Here is a 21,737-nt window from a genome sequence, read left to right as displayed (position 1 = left end):
AATAATACACCTTATAGTTTATTAGATACTCATCCTTAAAATTTGCAACAAACATTTTAACGATAGTTGGATTTCTGGAGTTGAATTCGATTTTGAACATTGAACAAATGTGAATAATTCGGGGATGCAATTTGATTGATATATAGAAGTAAGACTTTGATTTAGTTGCAATTTAGGAATTGTAGTGATTTATGAAAAAGGAAATACGTCATTGGATTTTAACAGTAGCTATCGCAGAAAGCGAACTTGTGGAAAACTTTTCCTGTTGCATTCGATACAAATGAGTGCATTTTGATTGAGATTCACTCAGCGAAAAGTAAGTTTTCGCTATTAATTCTCAGTTTTAGTAATTGACCAACCCCTAATCAAAACCTAGTAGACGTAATGATGACTGACATAGACACCGACGCCCTGATAGAAACACTAGACAAAGGTCTGGCTCTAAGCCTACTCAAAAAATTACTAAAAAAATTTGAAGTAGAATAGCCAGGTTATTTGAACCTGTACTCCACAACGAGAGATGATGAGGAAAGCGAGGATTCTGCTAATACCGTGGAAAAATTGGATTTGGTGGTCTCCAATCTCCCCCCCCCCCACTGGATCAAGGGGAGTCCCACCCGCGGAAAAAAAGCAAAACACAGTCGACAGAACCACACACAGATGAAGGTATGGAGGAAGATGAACACAACTCTGACCCTCTTACCTCCACTAAAAAGAAATTGCCTCCAATTATCTTAAGAGAAAAGAATAGGTGAACAGAACTCAGAACTACGGGCCACTATGACTAGTCTACAGATAGCATACACTACAGCAAAGAATTTAGACGATGGCATCAAAATCCAACCCGCCACTATAATGGACTACCGCAGGCTCACAAAGGAGCTAGACAATAAAGGTATACAATACCAGACCTTCACCCTCGACTCCGAGAGGAGCCTGAAGGTGGTTCTCTGTGGAGTAATAGAGCACATACATACAGAAGACATAGTCTCCGATCTCTGCTACCAAGACCTACCACCCATCAAGGTAAGCAGAATGACCAGAGCAGAAAAAAGTCCAATGCCACTCGTCTTAGTAGAGATCCACCAGGCATAGAAAAACATATATGACATAACTTCAATTGGTGGGATAAAAATCAGCCCAGAACCACTAAGAAAAAGAACCTCATCAGGACAGTGCCACAGGTGCCAACAGTATGGTCATGCCCAGAGATTATGTAAAGCAGAATACAAGTGCTTAAAATGCGGAGAGAGCCACCCCACATATACCTGCACCAAGCCAAAATCCACCCGGCTAAATGTGCAAACTGCGGGGGCCCGCATCCAGAAAACTACAAATGATGCATACAACACCCAAAAAATAAACTATCTGCTCCCTCTACTAATCTACAAAAACCAGCAGCAGTAACTCCAACTTCTCAACCCACCAGAGGTCGACAAAACACGATACAAAACCAACTGCCGCAACCAGAAGCCCCGATCGAAGCAAACCTCAAACGGCAGACGAAGTCCTACGCAGATGTAGTCCGCTCAATAAATGCCACTCTGGAGCCATATAACTCAAATTTAGCAGCCGTCATCACAAACTCCCTTGCAAATATGCTGCAAGACCTCAGCAAATCTAACCCCACATCACTCCAGAAAAAGATTTCTACAAGAAACCCAATCCATCCTAGCAGCTCTCATAAATGCATAAAAATAAAAGCACTCCAGTTTCCCTACAGATCATCGCTTGGAACGCGAACGGACTTAGAAACAAGATTCTGTAACTCCAAGAATTTGCAGTGAGATATAATCCTGACATAATCCTAATAAACGAATCCCACTTAAGACCAGCAGTCAACCCCAAAGTTAGAGGATACCTCCTCCACAGAAATGACAGAATAAACTACAGAGGAGGTGGCACTGCCATTTTCATAAAAACCACATCGATCACCACTCTGTAACCAGCCCCTCTACCAGAAATCTAGAGCTCACAGGAATAGTAGTATCCACTACCTCAGCTGGAAAACTAACACTTTATGCAGTTTATAACCCTCCATCAAAGAATCTACTAAATTCAGATCTAGATGCCGTCCTGGGCAAAAAAGATCAAGTTATCATTGCCGGTGACCTAAACGCGAAACACCCGGCATGGAATAGTAAAACCACAAACAGAAACGGCTACTCACTCTTCAGCTACTCTAGTTCAAATTATGCAGTGGTGGCAGGCCCTGCAGAACCAACACATCATAGTACGTATGGCACAGCCGACATACTCGACATTGCTATATTACAAAATATTAAGCTACAGTATAGCCTTGAATCTTTAAACGAGCTGACATCCGATCACAATCCAATCCTGCTCCAGCTGGGAAAGAAAGAACAACTGCTGCCCCCTTCCCACTCCTTCATCTCATGGAAAAAACTACCAGAAGTACTATCGGAACACATTGGACCTGTCCCTCACATCAGATCCATAAATGAGGTTGAAAGTGCTGTCAGAAGCCTGACCCAGCGGATCAACACAGCCATAAAGGTTGTCACCTCTACCAAAGCCACTTTTAAGTCAAACCGATACCCGAAGACATCATAGATGTAATTAGGGACAAAAACAAAGTAAGGAAAAGGTACCACAACACCCGTGCCCCTCATAACAAAAAGATCCTCAACAAACTGAACAATGAAGTTAGAGAAGCACTTAAAGCTCACAGAAACGAAACATGGGAAGCCAAACTAGCCTCTGTATCACCTGGCGATCACTCCATCTGGAACATATTAAGAAGTCTCAGAAACAAAAACAAATCTCTTCCCCCACTCAAGTCAGACATTGGACTAGTACACACGGATGCAGAAAAAACTGAAGAAATAGCAAAGAACCTAGAAAAACAGTGTAGCCCTACATACAACAACTTGGACATCAAACATGTCTATAAAATCCACCTCCATGTCAGACATGCGCTGAAAGTCACAGATACCTGCAACAACATACCTCCAAACACCTCACCAGCGGAAATCTATGAAGGTCTAAAGAAGCTAAAGAATAAAAAAGCCCTTGGCCCGGATAGCATATCAAATAGAATAATTAAACTGCTGCCCCGAAGAGCTGTTGTACATCTCACCACTATAATCAACGCCATGTTCCGAATTAACTATTTCCCCAGCTATTGGAAAATCGCAGATGTGGTCCCAGTGAATAAACCGGGTAAAGATCCTATCTGCCTGAAAGCTATCGACCCATCAGCCTAATCTCAAACTTAGGCAAAATTGCCGAAAAAATCATCCTCTCTAAACTCCAAGCCTCAGTAAATGAGTTAAATATCCTTCCTAAGGAACAATTTGGCTTTATACAACATCACAGTACTACTCAACAGATTCATAGGATAATTGAGTACATCACCACCGGCTACAGTTGGCACCAGCGCACTGGAGCAGTCTTCCTTGATATAGCGAAAGCTTTTGATAAGATATGGCACTTGGGATTATTACACAAACTCATTTCAGCAGGCATACCATTAAGAATTGTCCACCTAATTAAATCTTACCTCCAGGACAGACACATACAAGTCAAAATAAATGGAACAATCTCAAGTCAGCGACGGATCTCTGCGGGAGTTCCCCAAGGTTCCCTACTGGCACCGATCTTGTTCTCGATATATATGGCGGACATCCCACACAACCCAATGTCATCCATCTGAGCAATTTATGCAGATGACCCAGCAGTACTTGCCAGATCTCTACGACCACATCTCGTCACTAAAAAACTGCAAGAAAACCTTCTAAAACTAGAACAGTGGTTCTCCAAATGGAGATTACAAGTGAATCCCCAAAAGAGTATAGAGATACTTTTCACCAGAAGATTGGCAACTCCCAAGGGGGACCTTTATCTATTCAACACCAAAATCCCCTGGCAAATAGAAACAAAATATCTTGGGGCAATTCTAGACAAAAGATTAACGTTCAACCCAAACATCAAAGTCTTATGCGCGAAAGCATCTAAAACCATTGCACAACTTTACCCTCTAATAAATAGAAAAAAGCAAATTGAATACCAGAATCAAAGTACTCCTGTACCTGATGACAATCCGCCCCATAGTGATATATGCATCTCCAGCCTGGAGCCACACATCCAACACCAACATTCTCAGGCTACAGAAAGTGCAAAATAAGTGTCTGCGCATGATATTGGATGCTCCGTGGTTTGTAAGGAATGTCCAACTGCATGGAGATACAAACATCCCTTACATCTACTCCTTCCTACTAACTACAGCGAAAAAATTCTTCTCAAAGATCTCTACACACCCCAACGATCTAGTTAAACAGGCAGCAAACTATGATGAAACTGACCTCTTCAAGTACAAGAGGCCAACAGCCATCCTGAATACTTGCAACAATGACTAATCTCCGTACCCCCCCCCCCAGGGCGAGCTCTCAGCTCATACATCTTTCCTTCAATTCATCCTCCCTATCAGACAACGGGGAATAAAAGCATCTTGCTTCACCCTTCTGGCCAATGATGTTATGTTAACGCTAGTTTGCTGTTACTCAGCTATGGCCACAGCTTTTGCAGTTTTATCGAAAAATATGAAATTGAAATTAATTCAGAGCACTTGGAAAGTAGTAATCTTTTAAAGAGTGCATCTCTTTTCTTCCTCGACAGACACGTTGTTCAAAAAATTTTCACCAAATTCGATATACGAGGGTGTGCTGAAAAGTTGTGATAATCATCATGAAGGAATTGAGGTAGAACCAGGTAACATATACATTATTCTACATATTCCACACGAAGTGTTATTCACTTATTACAACGCTGCTACATCATTTGAAATCATCCTCTGAGAAAAACTCGGAACTTTCAGCCCCCCCCCCCTTCTCTCGTATAGTTGTTTTTTTTTGTTGTTGTTCACTAACAATTTCAGTAAAATTGAAACACATTTTGATCAAGAATTTGAAAAGTAGGGAGAAAAAAAAAAAAAAGAAAGAAACGTCATAAAAACTATTACCGGTTTCGACTCCTTATTTGTCAACTATTTTGTCTAAAAATATCTCTTTAAAAAAAAAACAAAAAAAAACATTGACATGCGAAAAAGTGAACGAAATACTTAGGAGACAGAAGGCTAGCTATAATTTAAAAGCAGCGGCTATTTGGCTGGCATTATCGACTGAATCTTATACCGCTGGAAGAACGCGAGCGGTAAGTTTAATGGAGAGGAAAGATTCCAGACTAAGTACTATCCAAGAATGCTTCAGCGACTAAAGAAAATATTCTAAGTTCTTCAGCTATTCAAGCGGATATACTTCTGCAACATCTTTCTTCTATCTGATGGCAGATGAACGAGAATCCATAATCTGTTTGGGCTCTGTGTCATCTAACAGCATGAAATGAATTTCCATGCTGTTAGATATTGTGTGCCTATTTTACTGCATTAACATTCCCACGTGCAAGCAACGCATCGAATTAATTTTCTCTGTCCGAACTCATCAGTAATCATATTTTGGAAGACAAGCATACTCGATCGTGTCCTTGAATTTCCCTTGAAATTATTTAAAAGAATTTTTTTTTCCCTGTCTCTCTCTTGTCTTTCTTTGCGTAGCATTCCATTTTTAGTTGCATCCAAAAGAACTATAGACTGATTTTCTTTTCTCGTGTTAATTTTCATTATTACATCATTTTATCTTTCATCTATTATTCCTGATTTCAATTTTCATATCACGTATATACAGAGCTGATGATAAACTCCCCGGTCTTAAAGTTTTCAAATCAATTAGGATAGGTTAAAGAAAAATTATTGTCGTTGCGAAGTGAACAGTGAGATGCTGGCACTCTTCATAAATATGGAAAAGAACTGCCTTATTATAAAAGGCTGGAACAGAACACTGAAGCGAAAGAAATGAAAGGTGCGAGTTTGATAGATTCTTTTCTTTTGTACTGTGGGTTAAGAAGTTGGGGACGATTTCAAAAGAAAAAGGTCATGGGAACATGCGACATCGGTCGCTATCGTGATAGCATAAAATTTCATCATCTAGTTATCGGCGATGATAGGTTACCAATGGAGACAATTACTGAGACCATAAACTGTTTATATCTCCATGGATATTGTAATCAATAAAGACGCGTATTGAAAGAATGAATAAATCGAGTGCCAGCGGGATGAGAATAGAAAATGTGGTCTGAAAGGCCTACGTGAGAACAAAGTAAGATTCATTGCAACTTTTAAGGAAAAGTCGAACAAATTTCTTTCTGGATATACGACTAAGAAGAGCAAGACTTGCATTTTAATCACGCAATTAAATTTCAAAAAACAAACAATGAAAAAAAAACATATCTTATTCATCTTGCCTGTGAAACTAGAATATAATGGCTTTCGTAAAAGTTGTTGTTCTATGTTATGGGATGTCAATGGCCTCTCTAAAAACCTCGAAGAGACTGATTTTTGTCTTCGTTCCTGCGTTGTTAAAATGGCAAATGTTCAAATGCGTAGACACGTACAAACTTTGAGTTAGAAGTGAGAAATCGCTCACGGGAAGCTCCAGATCAGCGTTTCCCAAATTTTTCCTACCACGGAACACTTCACAAATCGTGAAAATGTTTAACGGAACACCTTGGTTACAGTCGCAGCATTTAAAACCATTCCAGGCTCATAAATGAACACGTATTCACTTTCACGGCAGATAATAATACCCTTATAGAGATAAATCCAGATATCATTTCTGTGTTTTGAATCATGATTTAAACATTTTGAAATTTCACATCACCGTACTGGACTCGGAAGAGTTGACTTCCTTTAAAAAAAAAAAAAGATCTGAAAGTGCCTCCGTAGCGTAGTCGGTACACACGACACCCTTTGGGCAGAAAATCTGAGTTCGATTCCCCTCTAGAAAACGCGAAATATTTCTAGGGGGTTTTGCAATTAATGATGATCGACCCGGTTTTGTATAGAGATGATGATGCATTTTTTTTCTTGGCATCTTCGGTTTTCTATCCTATCAAAGTATGTACGCACTTTTCATGTTTCAGTTTACAAGTATAATCTAGAAATTATGCCTGTAAACTGAAACCAACCAGTCTTTAAAGAAAACCAGACAATGTGCATGCAAAAGATGGGTTTTCAAAGAATCATCTGACCTAATAGCTTAATAAAGCAATATTCAGTCCAATAATTGCCAGATAGTATCAGACAAAGGATATTTGTAAACCTGTAGTTCATTAGGTTTACATTGGGTTGAGAGGTATTTGCTGTTGGAGATATAATTGTGCAAAGCGCTCTCTTCGAATTAGAAGATAAAATAAATAACAAATATAATCAACGATATAAATATGACATAAATATAGCATAAATAACATCATGAATACAACATAAGTAACAAAACATAACATACAACAATAATTCCAAACAAAATAAAAATATATATAAACTGATACAACAAAATAACTTGTGTTTATCTTAAACCTTGTTCCTAAATACTATATATTATTTTTTTTATTTTGTTTTCTGCATTTATATTTTTTTCCAACGTGTTTTAAAAAAGTGTTGTAAGGTAAACTAGGCAAATAATTGCAAGAATCGATGCAAACACAAAGTAACTTTATGGTATGAGAAACAAAAGTAAAAACATATTGACTTAAAGATGTACCTTACATAAGAGATATCGAATAAATACGTAAAAAAAATAAAATAAAATAAAAAATAGTGGAATAAATTTTCCATTTAGGGAACTAGAAATATTATGACCTCTGGAAAAAGATGTCACGACTTTTTCGTAATAAGCACACAGTCAGAATAATAATAAAATTAAATTAACAGTGTAGTAGATCACTAGTAAGTTCTGGGTAATGACGTTCGTTGACCTGGTTGGCCAGTGGTTACCGTATTCGCTCCCGACTAACAGGTTGTGAATTCAAATCCCACGATTGGTATGGAAGTTTGTGGATGTCTTTAGGTGGGAGAGGAATTTTATTGTTTGTTGTACGCATTACTAGAGACTGTCCATTTTAAGGATAATTGTGATCTTAAATTTGCCTGTTTGATAAGACAATGGGCGCATATACAGACTGAAGTGTTGTTTGGGTATAGATAATCAAAAAGTCCATCTTCACTTTCTTTTATACCAGAATAACACTTTTATGTCTTCATATTGAATTCATTCCTTTATGTTTTCATGCACAAATTATATCTCGTCAAAGGAATTGTATCCCTAACGCAATGAGAGAAATGATGCCAAACTGTTTAGAAAAACCTAAACTTGAATCCGTTTAGAATTCAAGGAACATATCTAAAGGCTTTTTAAACCGAGGTTAGTAGTTGGCCAGTCTCATATGAAAATTGTAGGAATCTAGGTTCCCACCTGACCCTACTAACGTAAGAAAATCAGCCAGTAAACATATATATTAATATTAAAGTTTATTTTTCTCTTGGTTAGACTCTAATAAATTTAGTTTAATCCTTTATCGAAGTGTGAACAAACAAAGTTTGCACCTGAAAATATCTTCAGGACTGGGGTAAGGTAGTCTTCATTTAGGGAAGTCTGCATTAAGGGAAGGGCCACTACCTAGACTAGTTTCGACCTTTATTGAGGTATCTATCTTCAGTGGGAACCATGTCCAGAGGTGGAGATACCAGTCCTTATAGTCCTTATAAGGACTGGCTTAAAGGAGCGAAGCAAGAATGCTTTTCATCTTCCCCGTTATTTGTAGAGGACAGTGTATGGATAAGGTGTGAGCAATTAAAGCTCTGATCATGGCAGGAGGGTAACAGCAATAGCTGAGCCTCGGTTAGAACTTCATTGGCTACAACATTGCCATCCATTACCCTCCAAGGGTATTTTCTTCTCAGTATCACTCTCTGGAGATACCAGTCCTTATAAGGACTGGCTTAAAGGGGGCGAAGCAAGAATGCTTTTCATCTTCCCCGTTATCTGTAGAGGACAGTGTAGGGATAAGGTGTTATTGAGCTATTAAAGCTCTGATCATGGCAGGAGGGTAACAGCAATAGCCGAGCCTCAGTTAGAACTTCATTGGCTACAGCATTGCCATCCATTACCCTCCAAGGGTATTGGGTTGAATGAATCAATCACCGCATCTCACGGTCTGGAGATACCAGGCAGAAGCAATAGCAAGGTCATCTTTACCTATAGGAGTTGCCAAAAGGTGTGCCACCTTTTTATTAAAAAATTACTCTGGATTTAGAGAAAGAAGTTAAAGTTTATTTTTCACATATCCGCAAGGAGATGTGTTTTGAATTATAGGAGATACTGGATAGGATTGATGGTATCTTGCTCCACCTTTGCTACGAGTTGCCCGGTGTTGTAGTACCTTACTCCAGTCCTGAAGATATTTTTAGGGGCAAACTTTCTTTGCTCACACTTGGATAAAGGATTAAACTAAATTTATTATACATATTGATAGATACGATAGACTATGCAGATAGGCTTAACCCCACCATCATACCTATATATTGTCAAAATAAGGTTTATGTAAGCCAACTTATTTGTCTATAAAGTCATTGGACCTATTGCTAAATGCAAAACGTACCAAACCCATACTTAACCTATTAAAAAAAAAGTAGGATACCACTGTACAGTTGGTCGTTCCAAAGTTCGCTTTTGGATATCTGTCGTATAAAAACAATATATAAAAATAAATAAATAAAGGATAATATTTACTAAGAAATATCCATGTGCAGATCTCTCTTGTGAGAATCTTTGTTTTCATGTGATAGTAGCATAATTTCAGAGTGTAGGCAGGCCAAAAAAAAAAAAAAGTAGTCTTATTACTGTGCACTTTGTTCTTAAATTCTACGCCTAACTCATATATTTATCAAGTATCTAGGTTACAAGGAACCCTTCATGTTTATCAGCATTCCTAAATGAACAGTTCTTTGTAGGTTAGATACTTGATAAAACAGGCGACAGAGTTAGAATTTCGATTACGTAAAAAGAAAAAAAAATCTAATGTAACGAAACTTGATCATGGAATGATCTTTTCTGTTGATATGAACGTTTAAGTTTTAACATACAACCACTAAATAGATTGTACATTTATTCTTGAACAGAAATATAGACGACTACGATCTATGGAGCATTGGAATAGCAGAATATCCCTTGCCAGGAGCAATCGTGGGCCCTACTTTTGCATGCCTCATAGCAGAACAATTTGCAAATTTCAGGAGAGGCGACAGGTTTTGGTATGAAAACCACGGATGGCCATCTTCATTTACACCAGGTAAGTTTGTATTTCTTTCTGAATTTTTTTTTCTTTATAAATTTTATAAATAATGCAGTTCTCTAATACATGTACAAGTTTAACAACCAATCAAATATAAATTCAAGTTACCAGAAGTAGATGATCGATTTCTAACATTTATCGAAATTCTCCAACATTTGTTTATAAATGGTGTGTGCTAATTTTGCTTAAATAATGTAATATACACCGTTGACAGAAGTATTGGATAATTTATGTGCCATGCAAATTTCCGATCCTACCACATGCAGATATTCAAAGAGTGTCTGCGTAAGTCTGGTAATAAAAGGTGCTGCGTTCAGCTGAACTGATAGGCTTCCAACGTGGGATGATAGTTGGGTGTCGTGTCACATCGTAGTTTTTCTCTCCATGACATTACTGCCCGTCTCAGTATACCGAAACTCACCATTGCTTATGTCATTTGTAGATGGAAAGTTGATGGTGCTACCACAGCAGGAAAACGCCCTGGGAGGCCACCGATGCTCACTGACACAGATCGACGAGTTCTATCTCGGAAGGTTCGTACATCCTGCACATAATCAGCTCTGAACCTCGCAGTCAACCTGAAAAATGCTGTCAGCACTAGAACTGTCCGCAGAGAGGCGCATGCTTTAGGCTACCACAGCTGCTGCGAAAGAGCTACACGTCACCTCATCCCCCTCAACGACAAACGACGTTTGGACTGGCCAAACGACGTTCCTGGACCGTAGATGATTGGAAAAGAATTCTGTGGAGCGAACCATCAGACATTAAAACCATGATGTCTGATGGCTACCTGGACATACTGGACAACTTTATGCTTCCGACGTGGAAGTACTTTGCCAGTGACCCTTGCGTGTTTCAGCACAACAGTATACCATACTATACTGCATTGAATGTCCGAGACTGGTTTCCACAAAACAGCGTTGAACTAACTGGATCAGAGTCCATACCCATCGAACATTTTGGGACGGATTAGAACGCAGAATTAGCTTCAGAGCACAGCGGAATCAGCAATAGGGGTAGCTTTACCCGATGAACGGAACAATATTCCTGTTGCGACGTATCAGATATTGTTTTAAATCATGCTCCGAAGGGCAGTTGCCGTCATGCACCCAAAGATGGTCCCACTCGTTACTAGAAATATAATTAAAACGCATTTTGTACCACATCTGTGTCCAAATACTTTTTTCAAGATAGTGTATATTAACGGAGAACTAAATTAATAGATAATAACCAATTTTTCCAGATTGCTCAATGCTCAGTTTTGAAACATCAGGACTGTTTTCAAGTCTAACTATCATTGAATTTTTTTTTATTTCATCTCTCAGATATCTTAATCTCTCATCTCACTTCATATCTAAAATATTACTATACCAACGGTGACTCTTTCTATGCATAAGTACAGAGATTTTACATTTCTAAGCACTTTTTTAATGCATTTAAAAAGAGAGCCAAACTGCAGCCAGTCCTTCAGTTTACAAGCAAGCTTATTTGACTAACTTTATTGTATTAATTATCGAGACTGCATATTTCACTCATAACAGGCAATAACATCCACGAAATATTAAAAACAATGTCAGTAAAGGAAGCTGCTTCGAACTGTATCCAATTTGCAGTACTTGCTTACTTTTTAAGATGCGAGATGTTCTTTACGAGATATTATTAATATAATTATACCTGTTTCATTTCTTATGCATAGTCCGACTTGCATTTTACTATCGACTAACTACAAATTAATTTTTTTTTGTATATGTATCCCAGTAGTACTTTTAATACTTTTAACCCTGCTCTAGAAATCAAGCACAGAACAATTTTAAATCACTTCAGGCCTCCAGTAAGTGGAGCGGTAGTCTCACATCGGACGATAAATTCGTATTCTACGTGTAAGGCATTCAGAATTATCCTTACCCACAGTGGGATTTTAACCTACAATCTATGGGTCAAAAAACGGATAATCTATTCACTAGCAGGACAACCGGGCTACCAACTACCTCAGCAGTACATTGCAGCACCCCCAATTTTTCTTTTCGATATATAAATTTTCGATATATTTAAATTTTTCTTTTTTCGATATATAAATATATTTATTTATATTTGCTTGTAATATTTAATTTTATCATCAGCAATCCTATACAATTCTCTTATTTCGTACAAAAATAATAAAAATCCATCTTGTAGCACTTAGGATAGAATATAGAACTTTAAAGTAGAATAAAGAAAATTAAACAAACACCACTTGTCTTCACAGTTCATCACATGATACTAATCAAAGTTCAGTCTTCCGAAAAAAAGAGAAGAAATCAGAAGTATTTATTAATAGAAACTTTCCATTATGATAATTCAACCGAAAACTCATGGAAGAAGTTGTGAATTGTAGAGAACGTTTATGCTGAGTATTTAAAACAAGGCTAACAAAATAGGAAGTCGCGTAAAAGAATAGAGAAAAAGAAGTAGACGTGGAAAACTTACTATTACTCAAACAGGACTAACAAACAAGTAAAAACAAAAATGAATTTAGAAAAAAATACACCGCCGGGAAATAGAAAACACGTGGCTACAGGCACACTTAATTAAAAGCTGTAGGAAATTACGAAAAGCGAAATATCTACGGCCAGGCTTTGCGAAACAACAACGAAGGAAGAATCTAAGGTGAATGCTATCAGTTGACATCAAAGCCATGCTGAATTTTATAAGCTTTCGACACCATGAGCCACCCATGCGTATTTGAAGTAATAAAAGAAAGTGCTTTCTTTATGATCTTTTCTTATGAGTTCTAGACCAATGATTAGAGCAGTTAATAAACAATAAATAATATAATTCAATGAACCAATCAATATTCATGGCAAAAGCGAAGGAAGACTGCTAACAAATGCTGATGACGTCACTCTCACACTAATATTTGATAATTGAACAAAATTTCGTCAGCACCTGTAGGATTCAATACGGAACTCCGTTTAAAAAAAAAAAAGTGGAAGAATAGGTTATTTCATTGTTCCCTTTTTAATTGAAGGTATAAAGCTATGACAAGCTATGACAATAGTAGAACCTCTTGGGATGAAATTGGGATTTTCATCCCAAGAGGTTCTACTATTTAGAGACTTTAAATCCATTCTTTAAAGAAAATAAATGGTGTATAATATTTAAATTATTTCATTTCTTTTTGTTTCAAAATCTAAAATAAAAACTTTTAATTAATATAATTTTTTATTTATATTATTATATAAAATACTTAATCATAATTGTTTTTTGGAGCAAATGCTCATTACTATAAAATTCCGAACCTCTTAAACCAGCTTACACGGATTTTTTTTTCAGAGCAATTACAAGAAATTAGGAAGTTGAGATTAAGTCGAATTCTGTGTGATAATGCTGACGAAATGATAAGCATTCAGTTTAGTGCGATGGCAATGGCAGATCCTCACACGTAAGTATCGTGGATTTCAATTTCAATTCACCAAATTTATGCTAAAATTAAAAATGAGACAAAAATGGCTTTTTGATTAAATATGCACATGCGCTATGTACGCTACAGCTGATGCTATTAGTGTGGGAGGAAGCATATTGGATAAAATTTTATGATACTAGTTGTTAGCCATTAATTACTTCATAAATAAAAGTAATATGTTTGAAATTAATATGCATTAACTGTAAAGAAGAGTATCTAAGTCTTATTCGGCTTTTAAAGATTTTTTTTTTTAAATATAAAAAATACCAATTTATTTCAAATATAACTGGATTACAAGTAATATTTATTTTTTTTTAAGAGGTCGTTGTTGTGATTATAGGATTCTGTGATTGATTCATTCAATCCAATACCCTTGGAGGGTAACGGATGGCAATGCTGTAGCCAATGAAGTTCTAACTGAGGCTCGGCTATTGCTGTTACCCTCCTGCCATGATCAGAGCTTTAATTGCTCAATAACACCTTATCCCTACACTGTCCTCTACAGATAACGGGGAAGATGAAAAGCATTCTTGCTTCGCCCCTTTAAGCCAGTCCTTATTATAAGGACTATAAGGTCGTTGTTGTGGAGATGCGGTGATTGATTCATTCAATCCAATACCCTTGGAGGGTAATGGATGGCAATGCTGTAGCTAATGAAGTTTTAACTGAGGTTCGGCTATTGCTGTTACCCTCCTGCCATGATCACAGCTTTAATAGCTCAATAACACCTTATCTCTACATTGTCCTCTACAGATAACGGGGAAGATGAAAAGCATTCTTGCTTCGCCCCTTTAAGCCAGTCCTTATAAGGACTAAGGTCGTTGTTGTGATGGCAATGCTGTAGTCAATGAAGTTTTAACTGAGGCTCGGCTATTGCCGTTACTCAGCCATGACTGGAGCTTTTTAGTTCAATGACACCCCATCCACACAGATTTTCTTCATTCAGATGATGGGATAAAGAGTCAAGGACTCAGTCCATCGCCCAGTTCTTACAGTTCTTATAAGAACTATAAGAAGGTCGTTGTTGTTAAGCAAAAACTGTTTATTTGAGACTGTTTTTTGTAAGAGGGGTCAATATGCATTCTACCACATTACTCGTAGATCTAGGAGAGGGGAAGCATTGGATTTAAGTCGAATGATCTTGATGGGACTTCGTATTTTAAATGGTGGTTTAGAATGTGTCTCGACATTTTTTACCACTTGAAAAACGGAACAGTGAACTATTCCTTGCAAGAAAAAAAATATTTTTGGTTCCTCGTTGGTTCTCTGCCACCATGATGTTGTGGGTGTTCGAGAAGGGCTGGGTGAGAGAGAGTCCATTTCGCAACCAACATGTGGCTTTCAATCTCGCTTGGCATGTTGGTGCAAATCTAGATGACAGATAATTTCCATCGCTCAGTGAGAGTTTATTGAAGGCTAAAGAGACATAAAAGCACCATGTCTGGTTTCAAGACTCCACTTCTCGGTTTATCCAGCCCTCGCTCCCTCCCCCAAAGCGCTAAAGTGATACAGATTGCAATCCTCCGAGGGTGAAAAAAAAAACGTAATAAATTTTCACTGGATTTGAAAGTTCTAAAGTGAATATATTTGCATTCAAACGATTAGTGATATTTTCCTTATGAAACTTGTCACCAGTTATCCATACTCGAACTGATGCTACCAATTTTGAAGAATCAAAATTAAAATTGAGTGCGTGTGTGTGTGTGTGTATGTGTGGGAACATCGAGCGATCGAAAAGCTTCTATCATTTGTTCAGTACCTTTACACAGTTAAGCTCGATTTACTGAATATGTACGATATATTTTATCGTACATTGTCTTGGTTCTTATGCGAACCCTAACCATGAAATATTATAAATTGTACATTAGTACGCGAACCGATTAAGAGTTTGATAATTCGGGTGCTTGCTCTAAACACAAAATTACGCTACTTTTTCAAGGTAATAATGAACACAGCGATGATCTCATTTCAGGTGCCAAAAAAAAAAAAAAAAAAAAAAAAAAACGTTAAAAGGCAAAAGTTGAACAAACAAACAAAAAACAGGAAAAATCTGACGACTTTTACAAAATGAACAGAAATTTCAAGTTTAAAAATAAAATTCATTTTTATTAAATTTCATTAAATCAAATATCTTGAAAATACTTTCTGTAATTTGTCATTAATTTTTCTTAAAAATCGGCACCTTCAACTTTATTGACTTCCAAGGGTGAAGCAAGATGCTTTTCATATTCCCCGCTGTCTGAATGGATACAGTGAAGAAAAAAGTTTATGAGCAATATGCTCGCCCTAAGAGAGCAAGAGGATTATAGATCATTTCTTGAAATGGCTTTAGGTCTTTTGTGTTTGTACAGATCCATTTCATCTCATCATAGTTAGCAGCTTGTTGCACCAGTCGATTGGGATGTGTAGACGTTTTTCAGGAAATACTTTGCTGCAAGAAACTGGAGAAAATAGTATATATAGGGAATGTCTCTGTCCCGATGAAGTCGAACAACTCTGACAAACCATGGGGGCGTTCAGAATCATACGAAGGCACTTGTTTTGCACTCGTTGCATTCTTTTAATTCACTTTTTTCATAAGTGAACCACAGAATTCTTTGGTTCACACACAAAATATAATTATACACGCAAAGTAAATAACCACCTTATCTTGGAATCATGGTTGAGAAATCGGACGATACCCTGGACAGTTATGGTTGCTTAAAGGTCCTTTAAGAACCGTAGAAGAAGAAGAAGACAAGTTGCAAGACTTACAACTTCGTTATTACCAGGTAGCATATTTGGTGAAAGATTGTCCTTCGTCCCATTGTCATATTGTAGCAATTGTCAAATTTGACAATGTCATATTGCCATATTGTAGAATAATATCTGCGATGGGCCTCATCCTGCCATTTACAGAAGATGTAGTTTTTATCCAAAAAATCGATTTAATGTGAAAAATACACAGACTCCCTCCCAAATTTCCACTTTCGTCGAACAAGCCGATAATACACCAACCCAAATAAGTCCTGATAATCAGGAGAGAAAGCTACAATCAAATAAAACGTATGCTGATGTGGTACCATCTAAGAAATGATCATTCCTTGGACAAACAAATTACAACTTAACCGTAGCCATAACCGCTTCACTATAGCTACCATGTTACAGGACTTCAGTAAATCCAGCCCGAATCTGATGTTTACAAAAAGATTTCTCCAAGAGATCCACTCCATTCTAATAGCACTTAGCAATGCATAGGTACAAAATCCACCAAACTGTCTGCTGATCGCTGCTTGGAATGCCAACGGCCTCATCAACAAAATTCTTGGACTACAAGAATTCACAGTCAGATGCAATCCAGAAGGAATTCTCATCAGCGAGAAGCATTTTCGGCCAGCAAACAATCCAAAATTAAGAGGATACACTAATTATAGAAACGACAGACTTGATTCCAGAGGTAGTGACACTGCCATTTATATTAAAATTACCATAAACATAATGCCACAACCAACTCCCAAACCAAAAACCTAGAGGTCACAGGCATTGAAGTTTACACTAATAATTCTGGAAAAGTCAAAATCTATGCAGCAGCCTACAACTCACCGAGTAAACCTCTACTGATGTCGGATCTAGACGCCGCTCTAGGTACCAAAGATCCCATCATCGTTGCAGGGGATTTAAATGCCAAACATCTGACATGAAATAGCAAAAGGACCAATAGAATGGTCGTATACTAAACAATTATATGAGTTTCAGTTATGTTTCAGTAGCCAGTGCTACCGAACGCACTCATCATGGTCCTTTTGGCAGCCTGGATGTTCTGGATATTGCTATCCTACGTAATATCAGTATCAGCTACAAACGACTAATGAGCTGTCGTCAGACCACAACCCTATCTTACTCAAATTAGGCACTCAAGAACAATTTTCCCCACCACATGTCTTCATACTTTGGGGAAAATTATCCAAAGTAATTCCAGCACACATCGGTCCAGTGCCATCATACAAGAAAGGAGATAAACGAAGCAATAACCAACAATGAAATTAAGAAAGCATTAGCAGCAGCCACCAAGACTATAACTCCTAACAAATCCAACTGTCTCCGGGATGGCATTATGAATTTAATCAGAGAAAAGAATAAATCCAGGAAAATATATCACAATACCCGTGCACCATAGGATCGAAAAATCCTTAACAAAGCAAGTTCGAGAAAGTCTAAGAAAGCTACAGAAATCAAGGATGGGAAAATAAGTTAACATCCCTTAGTCCTGAAGACCACTCAGTATGGATATTTTTGAAAACCCTTCATAACAAACAAAAATCTCTTCCCCTAAAGTCGAACACGGTATTATACATACAGATGCAGAGAAAGCCGAAGCTCTTGTCAGCAATCTGGAAAAGCATTGCAGTGCAGCATATGAAAACATAAATACCAACCTCGTTTAGAAGGTTCGTCAACATCTGAGAGCCCTACTTCTCAAGCAGAAATAACTAACGTCATCAGACATCTCAAAAACAACGAAAAAAAGCACCAAGTCCGGACGGCGTCACAAACAAAATCATCAAACTGCTCCCACGCAAAGCTGTAGTGCATCTTGTCAACATCATAAACGCAACACTAAGATTACAGTACTGTATTTTCCTCCAACATGGAAAATTTGACGACATTATTCCGATACATAAGCCAGGAAAAGACCCGCAGTTTTCTCAGAACTACCGACCCATCAATTTACTATCTAGTTTAGGGAAAATTGCAGAAATAATCATCCTATCTAAGATTCCAAGAAACAACAGATAAATTAAACATCACTCCAAATGAACATTTCGGAATTCCGACGAAACCATGGTAGAGTACAGCAAATCCATCCACTTTTTGAGTGTATCACTAGAGAATTCAATTGGGAACAACACACACTTGTGCTGAATTCCTGGACATCGCAAGTGCTTTTGATAAAATCTGACACGAAGGTCTCCTATACAAACTCATTAAGAGCAAACATATCAATGAAGATGATATTCTAATCAAATCATACCTTACCGACAGAAACATGCAGGTCGAGATTAGTGACACAAATTCTAATCAAAGCAAACTTCTAGATGCGGTTCCACAATCCTCCTTATTGGTTCAGCTTTTAATTCTCGATATACCTGGCAGATATCCCACAAAACCCTGCGTGGAACATCTTAACTGTATATGCAGATGATACTGCAATATTAACGAGATCTCTCCGTCCTTGTCTGGTAACCAAAATATTCCAAGATAGTATCTCCATATTGGAAAAATGGTTTTCTCTGACTGAAGACTTCAAGTAAACCCTCAAAAAAAGGTGCAGCCATACTCTTCGCCAGAAGATTAGCGTTCCACAAAGGAGATCTTCAACTGTTTAATAATAAAATCCCATGGAAAACAGAAACTAAATATCTTGGGATACATTTAGACAAAGGACTACGATTCAATAGTCGCATCAAACTCATCTGTACAAAAGTATCCAAAGCAATCGCTCAACTTTATCCCACGATTAACCGTCGTAATAAACCATACTTCAAAATCTAACATACTAAGACTAAAACGAATTCAAAACAAATGCTTAAGGATGATACTAGATGCCCCATGGTTCGTCAGAAATAATCAGATTGCCGTCATACCAATATTCCATCTATCTCCTCATTACTTCACTCTCCAGCAGTAAAATTCTTTACAAATGCTGTCCTCGTACCCAAATCAGCTGATCAAACAAGCCGTAGCACATTATAATTATAACCTTGACGCCCACAAAGTATTCCTACCGTCATAATTTCTTTCACAGATGAAGGGGAGTGTGAAAAGCGATCGCTTCACCCATCATATCAGTAGCGTCGTCGTTGTTGTTGTTGTTGTTCTGTATGCGTGGTGTAAAGATTATGGTGATTAAAGAAAAACAACCCCGGATGATTAAGGTGACATTACAAATAAAACTCTTTCTCTCATTCTCCTGACCTCCTCGCATTTCCACCCTTGATCTCCTTGTATCAGCTAACCACGTCTGGGCCTTTAATCCCTCCATTCACCCATCTCAACTTAGCCCTCATGTCTTTTCTACACATTATAATTCTTATATATAGTATAAACTTGCCAGACGGGACTGTCCCGTATTTTTCGTCGAATTTTGCTGTCCCGTATTTTAATGAAAAGATAAAATTTTAAATATTATGTTAAGCAATTAGAATTGTCAATATTCGTTTCGAATAATCCAACTTAAATTTATTTGTTAGCCATAAAAAACTGACAATTCGAGGAAATGGTGTTTACAGTTTGCGGCGACAGCCCCTTTCATTGGTCGCTTTTTATTTAGTATAAACATTTTATTTATAATTCTGTACAGATATATTGCATTTGCTTATTTTCAAGCAATCTGTACATTGTGCGATGCGGTATCGGTACAGTATGTGGATGTTATTTCAATAATCATTAAAAATAATAATATCTCCCCATTTTCGAATGTGCGATATTTGGTTAATACGTAAACTATATAATTAAAGGTAAATTAATTTTCTTTATTAATTATACAAAGATAAATTCAATTTTGTTTCTTACCTTAAGCCCTTAACAATGCCAAAACGAAAGTGCCTTTTTAACGATGATTATTCGAAAGAATGGAATTTTATTGCAAAAGCAAAACATAACGACGAAGTTGAATGCAAAATTTGTAGACGAACGTTTAGTATTCCACATGGGGGGGACGATCGGATATTACACAACACATTAACAATCAGAAACACGAATTGAGCATTTCGAGTTCTAGTTGCAAAAGTACTGATACTTATTTTGTAAAACCAAATACCAGCAATAAAAGAAAAGAAATTGCTGGAAATAATTATGGCATTTCATGGCATAAAGCATTCTTTTAATTCTGATTGCAGAAGCAAACCTGTTTCTATAATATTTCGAACACACCAAAATTTTTCCCGTATTCGGAAAACCAAATACAGAACATGGGTGACCCATGTCCCTATGTTTAGCCTACATATCTGTTTTTCTTCACCGAGAAATGTAAAGAATGCGTTGGATAGATTCAAAATATTACTGATAATTACACAACTCATATTTATTCCACAAAATAAAGGGTAAAAATGTATAACATGTTCATACGCCTCGTAGATTGATTTTGTTTGTTTGATTTCGTTTCAGCAATCCCCGATTGGACTGTGAAGGACCTGATATTCCACGGATGGATTTGACTAAATGGAGAGATACGAGCTACAAGAAATAGACAAAAGGAAAAACGGGTACACCTCCTGTAAAACAACCCCCCCCCCCCGAAATCAAATTCCAGAGCATGTACATTAGCATATTTAAGCTCGTAACTGTCTAGTTAACTGTGCTGTGGAGGTTGGTTGAGGATTGACTGTTAAGTTGTCTGGCTGTTGTAAATATTTGTGCATCGCTATTTATGTTTGAGGGTGTTTGTACGCAAGTAGTGTCCACAGAAAATAATTTTTGTTCATGTTTAATACATCAATTACATCGTATTATCGATGATTAGAACCGCTATACCACATAATGTTGTGTCCTGCTCATAATTTGTTGTCTTGTGACATTTGGTACAAACGTTGCGCATGCCCTTTGAACAACGCGGAGATTAGGGTGCGCCGACCTCCGGCGCAGTCAAAAATCGGCGTATGTTTTTGTATGACAAAAAACCGTAACTACTAATAGCCTACTGTTGATCGGAAGCCTTACCGATAGCATAAACAATCGATTAACACATATTTTTTATGGTATGTATGCATTATATACTGTATTCTTCCAATAAAGTCAGCTAGAGAAAAGAAAATGTTATTGAAGAAATCATAAGGAAGTGAAAATACATATGTATTTACCATAAACACATATATAAGTGGACCAGCGCAGTTCAAATCCATGTTGTTCAAGGGTCAATTGTATTTACTATAAATACAACGTTCAACTTATATTATCATAGTACAAATAAGATTTATAATTTCCTATTCTATTCTAATTGCGTGTAAAATCATAGTTCAATTATCATTACTGTAGTAATATTCAATTTATACAAATTTATCTTATTCAAATATTAAAATGGTGTTCTTTAGCGACCACAACACTATTAGTAATT

The 21,737-nt window shown here is 37.2% G+C and overlaps 1 protein-coding gene across 1 annotated transcript in view; it reads left to right on the top strand.

Moving 5' to 3' along the window:
• LOC150106893 (peroxidase-like) overlaps positions 1 to 20,873 on the top strand; it is a 98,142-nt gene extending 77,269 nt beyond the window's left edge. The window contains exons 14-16 of the mRNA XM_090393498.1: positions 10,031 to 10,200; positions 13,516 to 13,624; positions 20,792 to 20,873. Coding sequence (XP_090249624.1) covers positions 10,031 to 10,200; positions 13,516 to 13,624; positions 20,792 to 20,873 — 361 coding nt within the window. The remainder of the gene's footprint in view (positions 1 to 10,030; positions 10,201 to 13,515; positions 13,625 to 20,791) is intronic.
• Positions 20,874 to 21,737: the final 864 nt, after the last annotated feature.

This window comes from Typopeltis vanoorti, chromosome 5, assembly GCF_054136105.1.
Source record: "Typopeltis vanoorti isolate ZY-2024b chromosome 5, IOZ_Tvanoo_1.0, whole genome shotgun sequence".
Taxonomy (NCBI): domain Eukaryota; kingdom Metazoa; phylum Arthropoda; class Arachnida; order Uropygi; family Thelyphonidae; genus Typopeltis; species Typopeltis vanoorti.
Note: the sequence above shows the minus strand (reverse complement) of the source record. Positions and strands in the feature narration are given on the sequence as shown.